This window comes from Carcharodon carcharias, chromosome 22 (assembly GCF_017639515.1).
Source record: "Carcharodon carcharias isolate sCarCar2 chromosome 22, sCarCar2.pri, whole genome shotgun sequence".
NCBI classification, from domain to species: Eukaryota; Metazoa; Chordata; class Chondrichthyes; order Lamniformes; family Lamnidae; genus Carcharodon; species Carcharodon carcharias.
The window spans coordinates 2,601,426-2,626,974 of record NC_054488.1 but is presented as its reverse complement, the minus strand read 5'-3'; the positions used below and the strand labels follow the sequence as shown (position 1 = coordinate 2,626,974).

The following is a 25,549-nucleotide window of genomic DNA, read 5'->3' as shown; positions in this document are numbered from 1 at the left end:
GTGAGGGGCAGGAGGTTTAGGGGGGATGTGAGGAAAAACTTTTTTACCCAGAGGGTGGTGACGGTCTGGAATGTGCTGCCTGGGAGGGTGGTGGAGGCGGGTTGCCTCACATCCTTTAAAAAGTACCTGGATGAGCACTTGGCACATCATAACATTCAAGGCTATGGACCAAGTGTTGGTAAATGGGAATAGGTAGGTAGATCAGGTGTTTCTCACATGTCGGTGCAGGCTCGATGGGCCGAAGGGCCTCTTCTGCACTGTGATTCTGTGATTCTGCAAAGTTCTTTTAGACTAATTAGTGAGAGATTGAGTAGACTGGGTCTGTACTCACTAGAGTTTAGAAGATTGAGAGGTGATCTCATTGAGACCAATAAAATTATTAAAAGGCTTGACGGGGTAAATGCTGCAAGGATGTTTCCCCTGATTGGGCAGTCTAGAACATGTATCACAGCCTCAAATAAAGGGTCAACCATTTAGACTGAGAAATTTCTTCACTCTTAAGAGTCATGAACCTTTGGAATTTACTACTTCAGAGCATCATAGATGCTCAGTCATTAAGTGTACTCAAGTCAGAGATCAATAGCTTTTTCGATACTGAGGGAATCCAGGATTATGTGTGGGAAGGTGTATCTGAGGTGAAAGACCAGCCATGATCTTATTGAATATGGAGCAGACCTGAAGGGCTGAATGGTCTAGTCCGGTTCCTATTTCTTAAACTTTCATTTGGACCATTACTTGGATCTTGCTTTCTCTGGAAAAGAAGTAACTAAGCCCAATTTCTCTGAGTGTTTCTCCCAGGATGTACAAATACCTAATGCTTTATGGACCTATAAGCTTAGAAATGTAGGAAATAGGAGAAGGAGTAGGTCGTTCGGCCCTTCGAGCCTGCTCTGCTATTTAACATGATCATGGCTGATCCTCTATCTCAAAGCCATACTCCTGCACTCTCCCCATACCTCTTGATGTCTTTAGTCTAGAAATCTATTATTTCCTTCTTAAATATATTCAGTGACTTGGCCTCCACAGCCTCTGTGGTAGAGAATTCCACAGGTTCGCTAACCTCTGAGTGAAGAAGTTTCTCTCCATCTCAGCCCTAAATGGTCTACCCAGTATCCTGAGATTGTGACCCCTTGTTCTAGACGCCCCCCAGAACTCAGTTCTGATGAAGGGTCATGAGGACTCAAAACGTCAACTCTTTTCTTCTCCGCCGATGCTGCCAGACCTGAGTTTTTCCAGGTAATTCTGTTTTTGTTTTGGATTTCCAGCATCCGCAGTTTTTTGTCTTTATATTTATATGACTCCTTTTTGAATCTAATATTATCCTTAATTTATTTTGTTAGCCATGGTTTGGCTGCTTTTCCTGTTGTGTTTTTGCACCAGAAAGGAATGTACACTATTGCAATGCATACATTTGCTCCTTAAATATTAGCCATTGCCTGTCCTCCGTCATGCCTTTTAATGAAGTTCCCCAATCTCTGTTAGCCAACCCACACTTCATACCTTTGTAGTTTCCTTTGTTTAGATTTAAGACCCTAGTTTTGGATTCAGCTACTTCACTTTCCATCCTAATGAAGAAATTTGGAAGACATCAATCAAAATCAACCCATCGAATCCTGTACTCCAGATTGGTGCTATTGAACTGATATATCCCACCCTTAAAATCCATGTTTTGTGTGTCTTACATGTCGTGTGTGTGTGCATAGGGATTTAATGGAGTAGAGTTTAAGTTAGCTAGAAATTAGCAGTTCGTTTTTCCTTCTTTTACCACTGGTTAATGACAGTTTGTTCAATAAACAGTTATTTACTTATTAAGTTTATAAACCTGGTGCTCATAATTCTGTTAACCTAAATTAAACAGTGAGGTAGAATTGGGGAAATCTGGTGGTTTGATCAAACTTTCCACATTTGTCACGGCTCAGGGTAGAGTGGGGTTTGATATGACAGCACCCTTTCCCCAATGAGTTGTGACAACAATCAAATGATTGTAAAACAGTTCTTATTGATGACACGAGGTGGCCTTCCAACACTTTCAGTATTTAGTTCACTGGTTGAGAACTTTGCTTTTCAACGTCTCTAACAGTGGTTTTCCCAATTTCCTTTTTACAGGGGTTTTCAGAAAGAGAGCAGGTTATAGAGATATGAGGAGAAAAGCCAGCTAGCTGTTATTGTGGAATTACTGGAATCTTCCCCACAGGCAGCTCCCTTAGTCCAGGACTCCTTTCCGGCACTATCCTGTTTTTCACAGTACGCTCTGTTCCAGGACTGCAACATTATATATATCGCTCATCCTGTTCCAGTGGACATGTCTTTCAACCTGCAGCCGTTGTAATTCTAATCCACAGTCCAACAGAAAATAAAAATATATGTTCTTTACAATAGCCCAACAGAAATAACGATATGTTCCTTACATTGTTCATAAAGAATGTACATGGAAACGTTATGACATTCCTCAATACAACAACCACTTGAATGAATGAAGAGTTTTTGCTTCCATTGCTTTACCCAGAGACCATTCCAGATGTGGTCACACCGTGAAGAAGTCCTTACCTTGCATCTCCCTGTAAGGTGCCCTGGTGGCTATTTCCATAAGTGTTAATGTATTGCAATTAGAGATTGGTCAAATTGGTTGGAACAGATGGATGGGTGTTTCAGGAGTGGTCAAGACATTCAGTTTGGTCTCTTTTCACTTGTGCTTTCTGCTGTGTGGCAATGAGAGCTCCAACTCATGTTGCCCTTGTTACTTCACCCTGGATCACTGTGACATGGCCAGTTGTCCTGCTTCTACTGCTTCCCTTGCTGAGCTCGACTAATTGGTGCATGAAATATTTGTGACATGACTGAATTGGCTCCTTACAAACAATTTCTGTTCCCTTCTTAGATCCTAGCGGGTAATGAGGATGCATTGTTTGAAAAAAAGGATCTCTTGTCTACCTGGTACCACTTCCTGGTCAGTAAGCTACTGTACTGTCACCCAACTATAAAACCTACTGACCTTTTTCAATATGCTGAGGTAAGAAATCTTTCAGAGAACTTGTAATTGCCCAGCTTATCCACCAAAATACAGTGTGGTTCTTAATTTGGTTAGGTGGAGCAATCCATTCAGACACTCACTCCCTGAAACTGATACTCAATGTGAAAAGAGAGGTGCAGGGGGCACTGTAGTCAGAGGGAAGGCTGGGTTAGGCACCAACCTTTAACCTTGATTTCAGTTTGGACAGTTTGTTTTAAAGTCTGCAAAGTTAAGAGGAAATTTTGAAGATACAGAGCATATCAGTCTAGAGTCGGGTGTATACTATGACGTTTGATGGGGACAGGATAGAGGGAGCTTTACTCTGTATCTAACCCTGTGCTGTACCTGTCCTGGGAGTGTTTGATGGGGATGCTGTAGGGGGAACATTACTCTGTATCTAACCCTGTGCTGAAACTGCCCTGAGAGTGATGATGGGCAGTGTGGAGGGAGCTTTACCTGTTCTTGGAGTGTTTGATGTGGATAGTCTAGAGGGAGCTTTATTCAGTAAGTAACTGTAACTACTGTGTTGTAACTACCCTCGGAGTGTTTGATGGGATGGAATTATGAAGTGCTTGACAAAGCAGTTGCTAATCTTCTGAAGTTGGCTGTGGTGTTCGAATACTTTAAGTTAGTTGCAACATGTTTTATGTTGTCGGAGGTAAAAAAAATTCAGGGGATCCTTTCTTAAATTGAGAAAGCTGGGTAAATTGTCAAAGCTCATGGTGTGAGACGAGGCTAATCTGAATAATTATTTTGCAAGCACATTTTTAGTTTGAGCAGGTCAGTTTTTGAGTGATGTCCTCTGCACTTGACTCGTGTTTGTGAATATCCTGGTATCACTGGGCACATTTTTTGCCACTCCACTGGCTCAGTCAAATTGCTCAGTATCTTCCTTTTTGGTTCCTCCTAAACTGAAAGTACAACATCCTTGACACTGCATGCTAACTGTGCATTAGGCAGTGCAGTCATGGGTGTAAAATGGGGATAGATTTTAGGAGGGAGTACAGACTGAAGGAGGTGAAGTGATAGTTCTGAGTTCCCATGAAAGAATGAGTTCAGACTGCCAAGTATTGATTTCATGAGAATTTAGGAAGGACGAAGTATATGTAAGACTGGGTATTTGCATTGTAACTGGAATGAGCGGGGAAATTTCAGAGGAGCCCTGACCATAGTAGTTTAGATTTGAAGAGAAATGAGAATGTGTGCCAGGAGAAGGGTTAGGAGGTTAGAAATGAGCAACCAATCAGCTGTTACCAGCTACCTCTTGTATGTTGTGACCTTCCTGACAGTGATTTCCCTCCCTCTTGATGTGTGTAGCTGTGTCTGGATCATTTTGCTGCTTTTGGGAACCAGCCTGAGGCCCTGGACCGTATCCTGTTGGCAGCATTCGAATTCAATATCCACCAGGTGTTGAAAGACTGCAGGTGAGCACGCACCCACCTGCAACATACACAAAAGCTCAGTCAAATTGTATCTCTTCTGCCTTCAGAAAAAAGATGTTGGTGACTGATTTTTCTTCTGATTTCACTCTGAATGTGAAAACATGGTTTCCCCACACATTATTTCCATTTCCTTCATCTGGTCTGCCAAAGGCCATAAGACATACGAGCAGAAGTAGGCCATTCGGCCCATCGGGTCTGCTCCGCCATTCAATGAGATCATGGCTCATCGGATAATCCTCAACTCCATTTCCTGCCTTTTCCCCATAACCCTTGATTCCCTTACTGATTAAAAATCTGTCTATCTCAGCCTTGAATATACTTAACAACCCAATCTCTACAACCCTTTCTCAGTAAAGAATTCCACAGATTCACTACTCTCTGAGAGAAGAAATTCCTCCTCTTTGTTTTAAATGGGTGACCCCTTACTCTGAGATTATGCCCATAGTCCTAGACTTTCCCACAAGGGGAAGCCACCTCTCAGCATCTACCCTGTTAAGCCCCCTAAGAATCTTATATGTTTCAATAAAGTTGCCTCTCATTCTTCTAAACTCCAATGAGTACAGGCCCAACCTACTCGACCTCTCCTCATAAGAAAATCCATCCATACCCTGGATCAACCTAGTGAACCTCCTCTGGACTGCCTCCAATGCCAGTATATCTTTCCTTGGATAAGGGGACCAAAACTGTTCCGTATTCTAGGTGTGGTCTAACTAGTGCGTTGTATAATTTTAGCAAAGCTTCCCTATTTTTATACTCCATTCCTTTTGAAATAAAGGCCAACATTCCATTTGCCTCCCCTATTACCTGTTGAACATGTGTTAGCTTTTTGGGATTCATGCACAAGGACCCCCAAATCCCTCTGTGCTGCAGCTTTCTGCAGTCTTTCTCCATGTAAATAATATTCAGCTCCTCTGTTCTTTCTGCCGAAGTGCATAACCTCACATTTTCCCCACATTCTATTTCATTTGCCACTCGCTTAACCTGCAGAAGTGGAGGACAGATTATGAAGTTAATTTTCAGAGATCAACTCCATCTCATCGTGTCCTCCACCTGTGTGACTTCCCTTCCTGGATGAGCAGATATTTTGGGCAGACCAAAATCATCGTTATTAGTTCCTGCCACAAATCCTGTTCCCTGGCCACCAACTCCATCCTTCTCCACAGTCACTGTTTGGGGCTGAGCCATCTTAATTGATCTGGGGATGAGCTTCTGGTCCCATCACCAAGACCACCTACTTCCATCTCTGTAAGATTGTCGGACTCTGCCCCTGTATCAGTTCAGCTACTGAAATCCTCATCCATTTGTTACCTCTAGACTCGACTATTCCTCTGCTCTTCTAGCAAGCCTCCCATCTTCCACAGACTTGAACTCCTCTAAAACTCTGCCTCCTTCATCCTAATTTGCTCTAATCCCTGTTCACCATCATCCTATTCTTGCTAACCTACATTGTCTGCTGGCGTGAAAGTGCCTTGATTTAAAAAATTTGAATCCTTGTTTTCAAATCCCTATGTGGCTTTTCCCTCCCTATCTCCGTAGCCTCCTGCATCCCTCCAAGACCTCTCTGCTTCTCTTAATTCTGGCTTCTTATGTATTCCCAACTTTAATCACTCCACCATTGATGGCTGTTCAATTGCCAAGGCCCTAGGCTCTACAATTCCCTTCATAAATCTCTCTCTCTCTACCTCTCTTTTTTTTCCTTCAAGATGCTCCTTAAAACCTACCACTTTGACCAAATTTTCTGTCCTAATATCTCCCTATGTGGCTCAGTGTCAAATTTTGTTTGGTAACGCTTCTGTGAAACGTCTTGAGACTTTTTGCTGTGTTAAGGGTACTATGTCAATACAAGTTATTGTTGCTCTCACCTACCCTCTTGTCCCCATACCATTCAACACTCCCACCGACCCTCTTCTCATGATTTCCCTCTTCTCTAACCCAAGTTTGACTTGTTGCTCTTTCTCTATGATTCAACTGCTGGACTAACTCGTGGGATTGGAGCCAATGCAAGTTGTGTTTCGGTATACTGCTCATTTAAAATGTTACAGTTGCTGAGACTGAGTTATCAAAGCAAGTGGCGCCATGTTAGGTGCTTCTGATAACCTCTCGAGTTGTGTGCTCTCAGCTTCTTTCTTATTTTTTATAGAAGCATGGGTTTGCCATTCTGGTATGCATCCTACTTATTTGTGCCAGTGTTCCCATATGCTAATTTGTTTCCCATGTCTCTTGTTACAGTGTCATTCTGAATAATTGGTGGTTTGTGGCTCATCTAACAGACCTACTGGATCATTGCAACCTCCTGCAGTCCCATAATCTTCAGTGAGTGTGAACGTTTAATCAGCAGGGTGAGAGTACTTGCCCATAGTTTTATCAGCCTGTGCTGAGGATTTCCCTGTGTGCATTATATTGCTGGCACTTATAACTGCCCATCTCTCTGAGCTGTGCTCATGACATTTGCTGCTCCATGTGCCTTGGTGTCTTTATTCACTGCCCCGCAGTACAATGTTCCATTTATTTTTGCACTTTTGAAAAATAATAAAGGGAATGATGTTCTGAGATGGTGAGTGGTGGGGAGATTTTAGTTTTTGATTTGTTGCTGGAGCGCAGAAGGATAAGAACTTGTGCCTGTGATTTCAGTCTGGATCCGGGTCCCATCACACTGTGATAGGGGGCAGCTCTGGACTCAGAACCTGTTGCTCCCCCACTATAATATTCCTGAAAACTATTTTAGAGCACAGTTTTGGGTTTAATTACTGGATAATTTAGGAGGCTTGAAAGGTAGAAACACAAAAGTGTTTAAACGAAACACCCCTGTGACTTATCAAGATCTTTCATCAGTGTAATTGTAGAATTGGACCTGATCTCGGCCTATTTCCAGAGCCTTTTTCCCCTCTTGCTTGTAAGGGCAGCTGGTATTTCAGTAAATGTTCTCCCAGATTGCCGTCTGCACTACTGAGGTTGACTCCACAAGTGACTGCCAGTTGCTATCAGCCCCTTCCACTACTGAGCACCAGGCAAGATTCTCTTCCTGTGCTCTGAGTGGATGGCATTGCAACCAATCATGACCCTGTACTCACCCAGCATTTGGACTTGTGTCCCATGTAACAGGAGTTCTCCTGAATCAGGGAGTGCTGAGGCTTGTAGCATTCTTCCTGTGGCCTTGGCTGAGATCAGTGACCTTAGCATTAGCCAGGAATTGTCCAGAGGACTTTTTGGTTTGTATGGGTTTGCGTTACTTACAAGGGTATAGTGGTGCAGGGGTCAGGGGTAGGTTCTGTATACTTGTAACATTTTAAACCGGTTGTGTATTGAAAATGAGGGACCACTATGGAGGATTTGGAGTAGAATAAGTGTACGAAGAGGCAATACAGCTTACTGCTGGCTAGGCCTTACATTCACTCCCAAGCAATTGGATTGCATTTCTAAGGCTTGTTGTTCAAGATTATAGCAAAGTTTAACGTGTTACGTCAGGGTTTTGGAGTTGGTTTTATTCTTATCTTGTGTTTTTTCTTGTTACAGTTTTGGTTCAAATCTTCGTGAATTCCTCATTCTGGAATATGCCTCTGGGCTCTTCAACCATGATAGGTGGGTCACTGCAGGGTTTTAGTTTCAATGAGACAACACTATATCTGAACCATGCTCACTATATATACGTGTGTGCTTTGTTATTAAGGGTTGGTGTAGAGATTCTCTGTGCTTTTTTTTGTGGGTTAATTTGGCTCTGTTATTGAATGATTTCAGCCTCTGGCAGCTGGCCGTGGACTACTTTGACCACTGTCCGCAGTTTGGTCGCATTTACCTGGAGCTTTATATTGAGCGCGTACCTCTGAACACTGAACGCAAGGCACTGAAGGTGTTGAGAATATGTGAGCAGCGCCAGATGACAGAGCAAGGTGAAGAGCTGTTTATTTAGAATTAGAATTTGGTTGGGAGTGGGGGTGGTGGGTGGTGGTGATTGAGGTATGATGTCCCAGTTTGTATTCATTTAACTCTTGACACTCTTGGGGAAATGGGACTTTTTGGTGTGAACTATTGTGAAGGTGGGAGATGTTGATAATGGGAAATGGGGAGTTTTCACAATTTGGGCCAACTGCTTCCAGATCATACAGGAATCTTCAGGGCAGCTTTTGAGAAATGTGTTCATTCTCCTGCCCTCCCCCACCCACCCCTACCATTCCCCTTCCTGGATTAGTGCTTCAGTCAGCCCAATGCCCTATCCACACCCACCCACCCAACAATGTTTCTTTTGCCAACAACACTCAGCAGGTCACTTAGGTCCAACCCTGACTTTGTTATCAAACCTGATGGCAAAGGTGGTGCTGTTGTTGTCTGGCGCACTGACCTCTACATCACAGAGGCTGAGCGACAACTCTCAGACACTTCCTCCTACCTCCCCCTGGACCATGACCCCACCACTGAACATCAAGCCATTGTTTCCAGGACTGTCACTGACCTCATCTCCTCTGGGGATCTCCCTCCCGCAGCTTCCAAACTGATAGTCGCCCAACCTCGGACAGCCCACTTCTACCTTCTGCCCAAAATCCACAAACTGGACTGTCCTGGCAGATCGATTGTGTCAGCTTGCTCCTGCCCCACGGAATTCATTTCTTCCTATCTTGACTCCGTTCTCTCTCCCCTTGTCCAGTCTCTTCCCACCTACATCTGTGATTTCTCTGATCCCCTACGTCATCTCAACAATTTCCAGTTCCCTGGCCCTAACTACCTCCTCTTCACCATGGATGTCCAATCTCTCTACACCTCCATCCCCCACCAGAAGGCTGGACAAATCCATCCACCACCGCTCTTTTCCGTCTGGCTGGACTTATTATCTAACTGAACAATTTCTCCTTAAACTTGTCCCACTTTATCCAAATAACAGGTGTGGCTATGGGTACCCTCATGGGCCCCAGTTATGCCAGTCTCTTTGAGGTATGTGGAACATTCCTTGTTCCAGTCCTACTCAGGCCCCCTCCCACAACTCTTTTTTTCAGTACATCGATGACTGTTTTGGTGCCGTTTCGTGCTCTCATCTGGACCTGGAAAAATTTATTAATTTTGCTTCCAATTCCCACCCCTCCATCACCTTCATACAGTCCATCTCCGACCACAGTGGGTGGGAAACCTCCGTGAAGGAAGACATGTCAGAAGTGCCATTTCGGAAAGTGACATCATTGGAACAGATGCGCAAGATGCGGATCTTGCTTCCCTTCCTTGACCTCTCTGTCTCAGTTTTTGGTGATAGACTGTCCACCAACATTCATTACAAACCTACCGATTCCCACAGCTACCTTGACTACAGCTCCTCACACCCCGCTTCCTGTAAGGACTCCATCCCATTCTCTCAGTTCCTTCGCCTCCGTTGCACCTGTTCCGATGATGCTATCTTCGAAAACAGTTCCTCTGACATGTCCTCCTTCTTCCTTAACCGAGGTTTTCCACCCACGGTGGTTGACAGGGCCCTCAACCGTTTCCGGCCCATCTCCCGCGCATCCGCCCTCACGCCTTCTCCTCCCTCCCAGAAACATGATAGGGTCCCCCTTGTCCTCACTTATCACCCCACCAGCCTCCGCATTCAAAGGATCATCCTCCTGCCACCACCAAACACATCTACCGCCCCCACCTCCGATAGCATTCCATAGTCCCTGGTCCAGTCTTCCACCATCCCCAACATCTCCCACGGCACCTTCGCATGCAACAAGGTGCAACAATTGCTCCTTTACTTCCACCCTCCTCACTATCCAAGGGCCCAAACACTCCTTTCAAGTGAAGTAGCATTTCATTTGCACTTCCCTCAATTTATTCTACCGCATTCGCTGCTCCCAGTGCGGTCTCCTCTACATTGGAGAGACCAAACGCAGACTGGGTGACCGCTTTGCAGAACACCTTTGGTCTGTCCGCAAGCATTACCCAGACCTCCCTGTCACTTGCCATTTCAACACTCCACCCTGCTCTCATACCCACATGTCCGTCCTTGGCCTGCTGAAATGTTCACAGAATCACAGTGCAGAAGAGGCCCTTCAGCCCATCGAGTCTGCACCTCCAGTGAAGCCCAACGCAAATTGGAGGAACAGCACCTCATCTTCCGACTAGGCACTTTACAGCCTTCCGGACTGAATATTGAGTTCAGCAACTTCAGATAATGAACTCTCTCCCCCATCCCCACCCCCTTTTTTACTCCCTTTTTTCAATATTCATTTTTATTAACTTTTATTATTTTGATCATACTTTTAAATTTTTAAAATTTATTTTCATTTTTATTCATTTATTCATTGTCTTATCCCTACCTTTTATCCTATTTTTGATCTTTTGTCCCATCACTGTCCCCTCCCACCCCCACTAGGGCCATCTGTCACTTGTTCATGTTGTTCTTTCCAGAGTGCTTACCCTTGTCCTGCTATTACCACATTCTGCTTTCTTACCTTTGCCACTATCAGTACCTCCTTTAGCCAGTACCACTACCTTTAACACCCCCTTTGTCCTTTTGTTCATGACATCTTTGTCAATCCCTCCTTTGTCCTCACCTATCACTGGCCTTCAATCCAGCTTCACCTGCTCCACTACCCCCTTAAACAGTATAAATTTCATCACATTTTTACTTCTCTTTAGCTCTGAAGAAGAGTCATATGGACTCGAAACGTTACCTCTGTCTTTCTCTCCGCAGATGCTGTTAGACCTGATGAGTTTTTCCAGCATTCGCTGTTTTCGTTCCCCTTTTCCCAGTGTTCCGCTACCTAATCACTACCACTCGATTTCACCTCACTGGATCCATACACTCCCTGATGCTCCTGTACCCCAGAATGTGCACTTTGATAAACTATTCTTCCAGGCCTTGTTACATCCTTAACAAAAACAGAATTACCTGGAAAAACTCAGCAGGTCTGGCAGCATCGGCGGAGAAGAAAAGAGTTGACATTTCGAGTCCTCATGACCCTTCTGTCGAAATGTCAACTCTTTTCTTCTCCGCTGAGGACTCAAAATGTCAACTCTTGTCTTCTCCGCCGATGCTGCCAGACCTGCTGAGTTTTTCCAGGTAATTCTGGTTTTGTTTTGGATTTCCAGCATCCGCAGTTTTTTTGTTTTTATCTCTTGTTACATCCTTCCCTGGATCGTTCCTCCCAAGTAACTGAGTTCCTTGTACCTCCCATTCTGACATTCATGGCTCAGTGGGTAGCACTCTCGCCTCAAGTCAGAGAAGGCTGTGGGTTCAAGTCCCTTTGCAAAGTTTTGAACCCAAGATCCAAGCTGACAGTCCAGTGCTGTACAGAGGGTGCACTGTCAGGACTGCCGCCTTTTGGTTGAGACATTAAGCTGAGGCTCTGTCTGCACTTGAGCATGGAAAAGAGACTTTGGCACTATTTTGAATAAGAGCAGGGGCATTCTCCTGCTGGGGCATTTATTGCTCACCCAACATCCCTAAACTATCTGATCGTTATCTCATTGCTGTTTGTGGGAGCTTGCTGTATGCAAATTAACTTGTGTTTCCTACACTATAGCAGTGATTGCACTTCAGAGAAAGTACCTAATTGACTGTGAAGCACTTTGGGACATCCTGGGTATATGAAAGACACTATATTAATGCAGACCAAATGCTCCTGCCCACAATGATAACTGATCCCAGAGCCACTTTATGAAATTTCTGAGCTACATGGTGGTTTCTCCTATACAGCGTTTTGATGCTAGCAGGTTCATGGAACCTCCTGTGTACCTACCCAAAACGTAAAACATCTTCCCACCATCTCATGTGCTGCATATAACATTTTAAGATGTTAAATTGAACAATACACACAAGCTTAGAGTAATCAAGTGTCCACAAAAATATGAACGTATAACATTAATTTGGCATGAAAAATATTTGTCACTTTGAGTAGTTTGTAATAAAAGCATTTGTGACTTGTTGAATTTCTGAATCAATGTCCCTAATGTAAAGAGGAGACAGCATCTTCTGTGGTTCATAGTGAGCAGTGGCCCAGGCAGCCTGCTGTGTTTGTAGTGCTTCCATCATAGTTCATATAAAACACCAAGAAACAATACAGCTCAATAATCTTTGTAGAGAAAGGGAAAGAAAGCTAACCATTTGCTGCTGGCTTAATAACATAAGAAACAGTAGCAGAAGTAGACCATCTGGCCCCTTGAGCCTGCTCCTCCGTTCAATAAGATCGTGGCTGATCTGATTGTGACCTTTACTTGCCTACCTGCCTTCCATAATCCTTGACTCCCTTGTAGATCAAAAATCTGCAGAACTCAGCCTTGAATATGTTCAATAACTCAGTTTCCACTGCTCGCTGGGGAAGAGAACTCCACAGATGAATGACTCTCTGAGAGAAATTTCTCCTCATCTTGGTCTTATATGGGAGACTCCTTATTTTTCAATGGTATCCCTTAGTTCTAGATTTCCCCCATGGGGGCGAAAGCATTCTCTCAGCATCTGCCCTATCAAGCCTATTAAGAATGTGTTTTAATAAGGCCGTCTCTCATTCTTCTGAACTCCAGTGAGTATAAGTCCAGACTGCTTAACCTTTCCTCATAAGATAACCCTTTCATTCCAGCAATCAGCCCAGTGAACCTTCTCTGAACAGCCTAGTTCAATCAGCCTAGTGAACCTTCTCTGAACAGCCTAGTTCAATCAGCCTAGTGAACCTTCTCTGAACAGCCTAGTTCAATCAGCCTAGTGAACCTTCTCTGAACAGCCTAGTTCAATCAGCCTAGTGAACCTTCTCTGAACAGCCTAGTTCAATCAGCCTAGTGAACCTTCTCTGAACAGCCTAGTTCAATCAGCCTAGTGAACCTTCTCTGAACAGCCTAGTTCAATCAGCCTAGTGAACCTTCTCTGAACAACCTAGTTCAATCAGCCTAGTGAACCTTCTCTGAACAGCCTAGTTCAATCAGCCTAGTGAACCTTCTCTGAACAACCTAGTTCAATCAGCCTAGTGAACCTTCTCTGAACAGCCTAGTTCAATCAGCCTAGTGAACCTTCTCTGAACAGCCTAGTTCAATCAGCCTAGTGAACCTTCTCTGAACAGCCTATTTCAATCAGCCTAGTGAACCTTCTCTGAACAGCCTAGTTCAATCAGCCTAGTGAACCTTCTCTGAACAGCCTAGTTCAATCAGCCTAGTGAATCTTCTCTGAACAGTTTCCAGTACAATTATATCTCTCCTCAAGTTAGGAAACCAAAATTGCACAAAATATGTTAGGTATGGTCTCACCAATACCCTGTACAGTTGTAGCGAGACTTCCCTACTTTTATACTCAATCCCCTTGTATCAAAGGCCAACATTTCATTTGCCTTCCTAATTACCCAATGTTTCTTTACAAGGACATCCGGATTCCTCTATACTGCAGCATTCTTCAGTCTCTCTCCATTTCAATAATATTCTGCTTTTCTATTAATACTGACAAAGTGGACAACCTCACATTTTTCTATAATATACCCTATCTGCCAAATCTTTGCCCACTCACTTAACCTATCTATATCCTTTAACAGACTCTTTGTACATTTCTCATAACTAAAGGAATCCAAGTAGATTGTGGCCGGGTTTTTCCGGCCTTGCTGCAGGTGAGGCGGTGCCCCAGCCAGAAATCCGTTGACTTGGGGTGGGATCGGAAGATCCTGGTGGTGGACAGATGTGGAAAATCCCGCCCTACATCTACTTATGCACCCTGCTTCTTACACCCTCAAAGAATTCCAATAAATTTGTCAAACATGATTTCCCTTTCACAAAAAATGTTGGCTCTGCCTGATTGTATTATAATTTTCTAAATATCCTGCTATTATTTCCTCAATAAGGGATTCTAGCATTTTCCCTGTGACAGATGTTAGGCTAACTGGCCTATAGTTTCCTGCTTTCTGTCATCTTCCTTTCTTGAATAAAAGTGTTACATTTCCAGTTTTCCAATCCACTGGGGCCTTTCCAGGATATGGGAATTTTGGAAGATTACAACCAATGCATCCACTATCTTTGCCACCACTTCTTTTAAGACCCTAGGATGCAGGCCATCAGATCCAGGGGACTTGTCAGCCTTTAGTCCCAATAGTTTTCCCTTCTCTTTTACTCTAGTGACTGTGATTGTTTTAAGTTCCTTCCTCCCTTTTGTCTCTTGATTTTCTATTATTCTTGGGAAGTTTTTTGCATCTTTTGCTGAGAAGATAGATACAAAATACTTGTTCAAAGTCTCTACCATTTCATTGTTCCCCATTATTAATTCCCCAGTCTCACCCCCTAGGGGACCAATGCTCACTTTAGCTGCTCTTCCTTGTAAAAGATTTTATTTTCTGTTTTTATATTTGCTAACTTTCCCTCATACTCTAATATTTCCCTCTATTATTTTTTAAGTCATCCTTTGTTGGTTTCTAAAAATTTCCCAATCTTTTGGCCAACCACTAACTTTCGCAACATCTCTACAACTACCGATATTTTGTTAGCATCCTCTTCCTTAGAAAACACCAATATAAAATACTCGTTAAGTATTCTAGCCTTGTCCTGTGCCTCTAAGGATATATCATCATCTTTGTTCCAGGCAGTGGAGGTGGGGGTCATTGAATATTTTTAAAAGAGGTAGGTAGATTCTGTTGGCAACGGAATCAAAGGTTATCAGGGGTAGATGGGAATGTGGAATTCGAAACAAACAGATCAGCCATGATCTTGTGGCAAAGCAGGTTCGAGGTGCCAAATGGCCTGCTTCTCCTATTCTGTATGTTCGTATGATTCTCGTTCGAGAAGTTCACCAGACATGCATCGTGCACCCTCTTTTAATGTTTCATCGTATTCTCCATCTCCCTCTTCCAGGAACCCTGGCTTTGGTTCCCTTGGCTTTTGTTGATTGAATGTACCTAGCCTGTACCTAAAGCATCTGCTCCTCAAAGATCACCCATTGTTCCATTCGAGTTTTACCTGTTACTCTTCGGTTCCAGTTTGCCCTGGCTAGAACTCATCTCACTGGAAGTTAGCCCTCTTCCAATTTAGAAGTTTTACTTTAGATTTTTCCTTGCTCTTCTCCATTGCTAATCTAAACCCCATTATATGATGCTTCCTTTTAACCAACTGTTCCTGCACAGACACTCGGTCCACTTGGCCGCCTCGTTTCCCAGCACCAGATCCAGCAGTGCCTCCTTTCTAGTTGGGTTGAGAAAATGCTGGTCAGGGAATTCTCCTGAACACATCTCAGAAATTCCTCCCCAACTTACCCCATTCCAATTGATATTTGGGTCGTTAATGTCCCCCAGTTTCACCACTCTCTCTTTCCAGCACTGCAGTATCTTCCCTAATTAATGTTTCCTTTTTTTTTGCTTCTCTATCTTTTCTGAACACTTAATATTCTTGGATATTAAATGCTCAGTCCTCACCATTTTTAAGCCACGTTTCCATTATTGCTGCTACATCATATTCCCAGTTATTTTACTTGTTGCTCATTAGACTTATTCACCACAGTTTGTGTGTTTTATATACATGCATTCTAAACCTGTCTTACTATTCCTCATCGTTATTAGTGTACTGTCATTTATTTGGTACTATTTCCTTCTCTAGTATATCCAACACTCTCGCTTCTTTATGTACATTATTGCTATTTTCTGCTTTTTATGCTTTAACCATTTCCCACCTAAATAAGTGAACCTCTGTGTGAGGACATTGGTTCCAGTCCTGTTGAGGTGTAACCCCAAGGCCAATATTCCATTAGTCTTTTAAATTAATTTTTGTACCTGTCAACTAACTTTAAGTTCTCTGTAATTGAATCCCTAAATCTCTCTGCTCCTCCACAGTTCCTAGCTCTCTCACCATTTGGAAAATACTCTGATTTTCCTTAGGTACAAAGTGAATGACCTTACACTTGTCCACAATGAACTCCACCTGCCACAGTTTTGCCCACTCACTGAATCTATCAATGTCTCTTTGGAACTTTCTGCACCCATCTACAATATTTACTATGTTGCCCAACTAAGTGTTGTCAGTAAATTTGGATATAACGACTCTCTATTCCTTCTTTTAAGTCATTTATAAACATTGTAAATATAGGCCCCAGGTCAGATTCTTATGATGACTAGTTTCATCCTGTCAATTTGAGTACATGCCGATTTACCTCCCCCCCGCCCCCCAAGCCTCTGTCATCTTCCTCCACCAATTCCCCACCCAAGCCAGAAGGTTGCCTCTTGCTTCATGTGTTCACGTTTTTAAGTTTGTTATGTAATGTTTGTGTGTATCTTCCTGCAGTGAGGAGCATCTGTAAGATCATGGCGATGAAAGCTGTGCACAACAACCGGCTGGGATCAGCGCTCTCCTGGAGCGTTCGTGCAAAAGATTCATTCTTCGCAACTCTCATCTCAGATAGGTCTGTGGTTGTTAAGAAACAGGCTGGCAGCAGTCTACCAGCCTCACCCTATCCGCATTTTCAGTTTTGCCCTCTCCTGAGGGTACCCAGTGGTGCCTGTGACCAACTGGTACTCTCCCAAGTAACCCTGGACAGCAACTATTGGCACACTGTTTGACCTTGAGAGGCATCACAAAACTCCTTCCTTTGCTGCCTAATATCCACAGGGTGCCAGAGATTCTCGGAGCTCACCAAAGTATTGGCAGGCTGTTTGGTCATGAGAGTGATCTCAGTTTGACCTTGTGCTACTTGATGTCCATGTGCATATTCTGTGCAACACAATTCATTAAAGGTGATCAGGGGTGGCAGTCCTGAAAGATCTTCGCTTGCCACAAGCATGCCACTGAGGCCAGTTGCAGCAAGTGAACGTGAAACACCATCTTTACCAGCTGGGACATTTGGGGGAAGCTCTATTCTTGATCTTTATCCCAGTGGTTTGTATTATCTTTTAATAGAAGCCTGCAGTTTCTGGATTTGGCAATTTATGGTTTTAGTGTGGGACTAACATTGTGTAACCATTCAATTGTTCCTGAGGGAGGGTGAACTGACAATATAATAGAGGGGAAATCAGATATTAATCTTAGGAATTGAACCCCTGGATATGTAACCGTGTGTTGTTGGATGAGCCATTCAGTTCAGGAATGCTTGGGACTGTGCCGATTCAGCCAGTATAATGATGAACAGCCGACGTGGCCCATTCTGCTGGTTGTGTCCTCCACTCTCAGCCACAACGAGACACTTACTATGGGAGTAGACTCCCCTTACAGTAGTTACACGGTAGGACAGCATATATAGGAAGAAATAAATGGAGTGGGTAAAAAAGTACTGCAATAATCAGGGTGTCTTTAATCTACACATAGTTTGGGCGAATCAGGCAAAGATAGCCTGGAAAATGAGTTCATAGAGTGTATTTGGGACAGTTTCTCAGAGCAGTATGTCCTAGAGCCAACCAGGGAGTGGACTATTCTAGACCTGGTAATGTGGCTTGAGACAGAATTAATCAATGACCTCGTAGTAAAGAAGCCTCTAGGTGACAGCGATCATGACATGATAGAATTTCATGTTCAATTTGAGGGGAGAAGTGTGGGTCTAAGATTAGTGTTTTAAACCTCAATACAGTAAAGGTAATAAGGGTATGAAACAGCTGGCTAAAGTGAAGGGAAACTAGGTTAAAACGTAGGACAGTAGTGATGCAGTGGCAGACTTTAAAGGAGATACTTAATAACACTCAGCAAAGATGTATCCCAGTGAGAAGGAAAGACTCTTTGAGACAGATGCATCATGTCTGGCTAAATAAGGAAGTTAAGAATAGTATCAAAATGGAAGAAACACTGTACAAACCTGTGAAGAATAGTTGGTAGGTCAGAGGATTGGGCAGAATTTAAGTCCCGGCAAAAACTGACAAAAATAATAGAGGGAGAAAGAAGAGTACAAGAGAAAGCTGGCTGGAAATATAAAAACAATGAGTTTCTACAAGTTTTTAAATAGGAAAAGAGTAACTAAAGTGAGTGTTGGTCCTCGAGAGAGTATTTGGGGAATTAATAATGGAAAACAAGGAAATGGCAGCAGTGTAGAATGGGTATTCTGTGTCTGTCTTCACCTGTAGAAGAATTGGAAAACTTCCCAACAATACTTGCAAATCAAGAGGCGAAAGGGAGGGAGGAACTGAAAACAATCACCATCACTAGGGAAAAGGTGCTGGGAAAACTGTTAGACCTAAAGGCTGACAGATATTAGCCTAACATTTGTCATAGGGAAAATGCTAGAATCCATTATCAAGGAGGTTATAGCAGGATACTTAGAAAATTATGATGTGATCAGGCAGAGTCAACATGGGTTTGTGAAAGGGAAATTGTTTAATTAATTAGAGTAGTTTGAGGAAGTAATAAAGTGGATAAAGGGGAATCTGTAGATGTGGTGTACCTGGATTTCCAAAAGGTATTTGATAAGGTGCCACTTCAAAGTTTACTGCACAAAATAAGAGCTCATGGTGGAAGGGGTAGCACATTAGTATAAAGGACTGGTTAGCTAAAAGGAAACAGAGTAAGGATAAATGGGTCTTTTTCGGGTTGGCAAGCTGTAACTAGTTGAGTGTTACAAGGATTAGTGCTGCAGCCTCAACTTTTTTTACAATGTATATCAGTGACTTGGGAAAATGTGAACTTTTTCACTTTGACAAGAAGAATAGAAAAGCAGCATATTATTTAAATGGAGAGAGATTGTAGAACTTGGCAGTCCAGGGGGATCTGGGAGTCCTGACATGAATAACAAAAGGTTAGAATACAGGTACAGCAGTGGCTAGGAAGGCGATTGGAATGTTTCCATTTATTGCAAAAGGAAGGGAAGTTTTGCTGCAGCTGTAGGGGGCCTTGGTGAGACCACATCTGGAATATTGTATACAATTAAAGTCTCCTTATTTGAAAAAGGATATAATTGTGTTAGAAGCAGTTCAGAGATGGTTCACTCTACTCACTCCTGGGATGAAGGGTTTGTCCTGTGAAGAGAGGTTGAACAGGCTGGGCCTGTATCCTTTGGAGTTTGGAAGAATAAGGGGTTATTGAAAAGTATAAGATCTTGAAGGGATCTGATAGGATGGATACTGGGAGGATTTTTCCTCTTGTGGGGGAGACTAGAACTGGGAGACATAGTTTAAGAATGAGGTCTCCCATTTAAGAAGGAGATGAAAAGAAATGTTTTCTCTCAGTGGGTCATTAGTCTTTGGAACTCTTTTCCCCAGAAAACAACAGAGGCTGGGTTGTTGAATTTATTTAAGGTACAGTTGGATAGATTTTTATAAAAGCAAAATACTGTGGATGCTGGAAATCTGAAATAAAAACAGAAAATGCTGGAGTGGAATTCTTATTTAGAGACTCCGATCAACAGCAAATACAGCCAGGACCGGGCCATCAAGGTGTTTTCAGTAGATTGTGACAGTGGGTATTTTACCCTTTCCCATTGACTTTCCTGTGCCCCCATTCTCCAATAGACATTCAGTTTTTGGGCACTTTTGTTTCTTGGGCTGCTGCAGTAGGAATCCATCTTAGTCTAACAGCCTGTTGAGAGAGGAAACCTGTTTGTTGGCTGTGATTTGTTCGGCGATACTGTGTTTATAAAGGTACTGATTCGTTTTACAGGTTACTTCAGGATTACTCTGTTAAAGGAAGCTTTTCTGACTTCGACCTGATCAGCAACCTGGGATCAGCTATGCTGCTGAGTGACCGGCTGACCTTCCTTGGTAAGCAGACCTATTTCTGTGGTGTCTTGGTAGAACCAGTGCTCATTGAGGTATAGGTCCAGAGACCCAGGGTAATGCTGTGGGGACCCGGGTTCAAATCCCACCACAGCAGGTGGTGGAATTTGAATTCAATAAAAATCTGGAATTAAAAGTCTGATGATGACCATGAAACAAACCATTGTCAATTGTCATAAAAACCCATCTGGTTCTCGAATGTCCTTTAGGGAAGGAAATCTGCCATCCTTACCTGGTCTGGCCTACATGTGACTCCAAACCCACAGCATAAAATTCAGCAGACGAGATTATGGTTCTTTGAAAAAAAGAATTGACAGCAATGTGGTTGACTCTTAAGCTCCCTCTGAAATGTCTGAGCTGCCACTCAGCTGTATAAACCGCTACGAGGTCTATAAGGAATGAAACTGGACACACCACTCAGCATCAACTTGGGCACTGAATCAACAACAGCAAACTCAGCCCTGTTGACCCTGCAAAGTCCTCCTTAATAACAGCTGGGAGCTAGTGCCCCCAGATATTATTAAGAGAGCTGTCCTACAGACAAGTCTGACATAGTCATTGCCACAGAATCATACCTTTCAGATCCTGTCCCAGACACCACTGGCAGGACAGACCCAGCAGAGGTAGCAGCACAGTGTATACAGTCGAAAGGGAATTGCCCTGGGAGTCCTCAACATCAACTCTGGACCCCATGAAGTCTCATGGCATTAGGTCAAACATGAGCAAGGAAACCTCCTGTGATTACCATGTACTGCCCTCCCTCAGCTGATGAATCAGTGCTCCTCCATGTTGAACATCACTCGGAGGAAACACTGAGGGTCTGGATGGGATCTTCAGTGTCTGTCACAGAGTGGCTACTGACTGAGCTGGCTGAATCTTAAATGAGAAATCTGCTAGACTGGGTCAGTGGCAGGTGGTGAGGGAACCAACAAGAGGGAAAAATATATTTGACCTCATCCTCACCAACCTGCCTGGCACAGATGCTTCTGTCCATGACAGTATCGGTAGGAGAGACCACCGCACAGTCATTACAGAGACGAAGTCCAGTCTTCACATTGAGAATACCCTCCATCGTGTTGTGTGGCACAATGGGATAGATTTCGAACAGTTCCATGTCAGTCTCTGTTTGAAATCTGCAACCCCCAAGTCTGAAGGGGTTTGATAGGGTAGATTTCCACTTTTGGGGGGGGAGTCCAGTACTAAAGATAAAATAATCGCCAAGCACTCCAGCAGGGTATTCAGAAATGTCTTTACCCAGAGAGTGGTTAGAATGTGGAACTCTACCACAGAAGAATTAAGGCAAATAGCACAGATGCATTTAAGGGAAAGCTAAATAAACCCGTGAAGGAGAAAGGAATAGAAGGACCTACAGATAGGGTGAGATAAAGAGGAGCAGAAGGAGAATCATGTGGAGCATGAACACTGAGATAGGTTGAACACTGAGATGGGTTCAGGCAGCTGCATAGCTGTTTCTGTGCTGTGTATTCTAGGCAATATAACCTGTGGTTTCCTGTTGACAGGGAAGTATTGTGAATTCCACAAGCTATATGGCGAGATGCAGTTTGCAAAGGCTGCTGATCTGCTGCTGTCACTGATGACTGCTCGCATTGCTCCAAGATCTTTCTGGATGATGCTGCTTCTGGATGCTCTTCCCATGATGGAACAGAAGGAGGTTTGACCACTGCTCGTTGTTGGAATGTCTTAGAAACTCTGTTAATTCTCCAATATTTGGCATTGATCAGTTAAGTTTACAGGGGATATGTGTACCCACTGCTACCCCGGGCTCTTGTGCGAGGGGCCGTGTGCAAGCAAGGATGGCAAAAGAGTTACCCAGTACGTATTTGCTTCTGCTTATTGGGATGTTGCTGAGAGGGAAGAGGAGCTGGGATTGCGTGTTGTGGTTGGGTGGGAAAAGGGGAGTCCTTTGACTCTTAATGCCCTTGGGGTAACAAAAATTGCTTTGTCAGTGTTGCCAAAATCCCAGGAACATTGTTAATGTGTTTGAGCAGTGTAGAGAGAGCTTTACTCTGTATCCAACCTGTTCTCTATGTGTCCTGGGAGTGTTTGATGGGGACAGTGTAGAGGGAGCTTTACTCTGTATCTAACCCCGTGCTGTACCTGTCCTGGGAGTGTTTCATGGGGACAGTGTAGAGGGAGCTTTACTCTGTATCTAACCCCGTGCTGTACCTGTCCTGGGAGTGTTTGATGGGGACAGTGCAGAGGGAGCTTTACTCTGTATCTAACCCCGTGCTGTACCTGTCCTGGGAGTGTTTGATGGGGACAGTGTAGAGGGAGCTTTACTCTGTATCTAACCCCGTGCTGTCCTGGGAGTGTTTGTTAGGAACAGTGTAGAGGGAGCTTTACTGTGTATCTAACCCCGTGCTGTACCTGTCCTGGGAGTGTTTGATGGGGACATTGCTGGGGGAGTTCTACTCCGTAACTAAACCCGTGCTGCATCTGTGCTGGGACTGTTTAGTTGGGATAGTGTAGCGGGAGCTTTACTCTGTATCTATCCAAGTGCTGAGCCGGTCCTGGGAGTGTTTGATGGGGACGGTGTAGAGGGAGCTTTACTCTGTATCTAACCCCGTGCTGTACCTGTCCTGGGAGTGTTTGATGGGGACAGTGTAGAAGGAGCTTTACTCTGTATCTAACCCCGTGCTGTACCTGTCCTGGGAGTGTTTCATGGGGACAGTGTAGAGAGAGCTTTACTCTGTATCTAACCCCGTGCTGTACCTGTCCTGGGAGTGTTTGATGGGGACAGTGTAGAGGGAGCTTTACTCTGTATCTAACCCCGTGCTGTACCTGTCCTGGGTGTGTTTGATGGGGACAGTGTAGAGGGAGCTTTACTCTGTATCTAACCCCGTGCTGTACCTGTCCTGGGAGTGTTTGATGGGGACAGTGTAGAGGGAGCATTACTCTGTATCTAACCCCGTGCTGTACCTGTCCTGGGAGTGTTTAATGGGGACAGTGTAGAGCAGTTGCCTTCAGTATTTTTCAGACAATGGCCACTTTAGCAAAAATCCTGCAGTGTGAGAGCCACATCGACTACTAAATTATCATTGCTCACTACTCCAGTAATTCACTTGGGCCAAAAAAATACAGGACACCAATGGTTGAATGCTCTGCTAGTTCTGTGATAATATAACTGTTACTATACAACGCACATACTTAGATATACTTATTGAGCACACGTGGTCAATGTGACATGTAAAGAAGGATGACTTTTGATAGGTTTGGTACACATTTTTTAATATTAAAATAAAATAAATAGGAATATAATGCTGGGCTGGACTCCGGCTCGCTGAGACCCTCTGAGGATAAAGCGGTTACTGAAAATGGATGGATGGAGTCGAGGAGCCATCACTGGCTCGAGGGCCTCGCAATGAAGAACATGGGTACAGAGAGAGCTTTACTCTGTATCTAGCCCACGGTATACACCCCCTGGGAATGTTTGGTATAATCAATCCCTTTCCCAACTGTGACATCTTTCACATTTTTGGGGACAAGAGAAAGTTGGAGATCTGCTATTAATGTAAAGTTAACCATTCTCTGATGACTTGATTTGCCCTGGGTTGTAACACTCCACGAGTATTACTGACTAATGCTGTTGAGAATCTGATCTTCAAGGTTGGAATTATAATATCCTGAGCTTGTGCTAATGCAGGAGAAGTGGGTGTAGGTGTTGGAAAGCTCAGCGTGCCATTGTAGAATGAGTCAAAACTGGAGCCCTGGCTCCTGGGAGTGAGGGTGTTACAGGATGGAGTGCCATCTTCCTTTCTGAAGGAGATTAGTGCATTTTGTACCCATTTGCTCATTGCTTTGTTTCTTTTGGCCAGGTGATCTTTTCCACAGAGCAGACATACGCACTCATGCAATGCCTTGAGGATATGACAGCAGATGATACTGAGAGTGAAAGGGAGATGAGAGCTCTGGGGGTAAGAGGCCACTCTATTTGATCAGGACAGTGCACTGTCACTCAGTGGTGAACACAGCCTGGGAGATGTCCATGGGTTAATACTGAAAGAAGCTTAGGAACAGGCAGAGGACGGTGAAGCTGTTGTGCCATTCCGTTAGATCATAGCTGATCTGTATTGTAACACCCAGATTCCTGCCTTGGTTCTTTTTTCAATTCATAAATCCCAAACTGATCCCATTCTCCACAGCCCTGTGTCAGTCCCAAAGTAATCCTACTAGCCCCATTCTCCATATCCCTGTGTCAATCCCAAATTAATCCCACTGCCCAACTCCATAGCCCTGTGTCAATTCTACATTCAGTTAGAGAATACAAAATCAGTCAGTGTCTGAGACAGTTTCTGATGTTTTAAATACACAATATACAATACAAGCCAAAATAAATCGGCACCTTTTTTAAAAAAATTCACTTATGGGATTGGGCTTCACTGGCTGGGCCAGCATTTATTGCCCATCCCTAGTTGCCCTTGTGAAGGTGGTGGTGAGCTGCCTTCTTGAACCGCTGCAGTCCATGTGGTGTAGGTACACCCACAGCGCTGTTAGGGAGGGAGTTCCAGGATTTTGACCTGGTGACAGTGAAGGAACAGCGATATATTTCCAAGTCAGGATGGTGAGTGACTTGGAGAGGAACTTCCAGGTGGGGTGTTCCCATGTGTCTGCTCCCCTTGGTGTGAAGATGTGCTTCCTGACAACCTTTTTAAGGTTATCCCCCCCCACCACCACCATGTTCTGCAGGAATAGTTTCTCTTGATCAACCCTTTTATCACATTACGAACTCAATTAGATCGCCCCTTAATCTACCATATTCAAGGGAATACAAGCCAAGTCAATTTAACTTGTCTTCATTATTTAATCCTCCAACCCTGGTGAATCAGTGCTGTGCTCCCTCCAAGGCAAATATATCCTTCCTGAGGTGCTGACATTTATATTAAATGCTGGGAGTGGAGGTGGTGGTGCTGGGGAGGGAGTGGATAACATGTGGGAGAGATGGGGCTGAGGTTAATTCTGACCTGTTTCTGTGATCACCGAAGCTGATGATTTTGAGGAGTTGTTTTGCTCTATTCCAGGGTGAGGATGAGGTGGCGACTACACAACTGGGCCTCCTCCGATTGGCTTTCACTCGGAATCTGGCAAAAGCCATTGTCCATGAAGGAACACGTCACGGATCCTGAAACTGAGCTGGAATTGCAATCTAAGCATTAGCTCTGCCAGCCCGGGCTTGTAAATAAAGGTTTTTTTTTTCCATGGTTTTGAATTTTGTGCAGGCATTCCAAATTAAAATGATTTTGTATCCAAAGGTGTGGGTACTTGTTTGCTCTGACTTGAAGGCTGAATTGCAGCTTGAGGGAGCCAGTGTGTTAATGAGCATCTTAGTTATAACCTCTCGTTTATGTCAGTCTCACCCCCAGCTCCTAAAGGTGCAGTGCAGGCGTGGAGAGTGGGGGGTGGTGGGAGATGGAGAGCTGGGGTGTTTGACTCAGCTGATATCCTGTTCTTGCTTCATGAGGGCTTGTGGGCTG

At 43.9% G+C, this 25,549-nt stretch overlaps 1 protein-coding gene across 2 annotated transcripts in view; it reads left to right on the top strand.

Annotated features, from left to right (window-relative positions):
* The window catches only part of nup85 (nucleoporin 85), a 49,158-nt gene extending 23,832 nt beyond the window's left edge, over nt 1–25,326 (top strand). For both annotated transcript variants that reach the window (XM_041217385.1, XM_041217386.1), the window contains exons 10-19: nt 2,879–3,010; nt 4,328–4,434; nt 6,682–6,765; nt 7,966–8,031; nt 8,188–8,339; nt 16,651–16,768; nt 19,942–20,042; nt 21,578–21,729; nt 23,894–23,992; nt 25,097–25,326. In XM_041217385.1, coding sequence (XP_041073319.1) covers nt 2,879–3,010; nt 4,328–4,434; nt 6,682–6,765; nt 7,966–8,031; nt 8,188–8,339; nt 16,651–16,768; nt 19,942–20,042; nt 21,578–21,729; nt 23,894–23,992; nt 25,097–25,201 — 1,116 coding nt within the window. In that variant the 3' untranslated portion in view covers nt 25,202–25,326. The remainder of the gene's footprint in view (nt 1–2,878; nt 3,011–4,327; nt 4,435–6,681; nt 6,766–7,965; nt 8,032–8,187; nt 8,340–16,650; nt 16,769–19,941; nt 20,043–21,577; nt 21,730–23,893; nt 23,993–25,096) is intronic.
* Nucleotides 25,327–25,549: the final 223 nt, after the last annotated feature.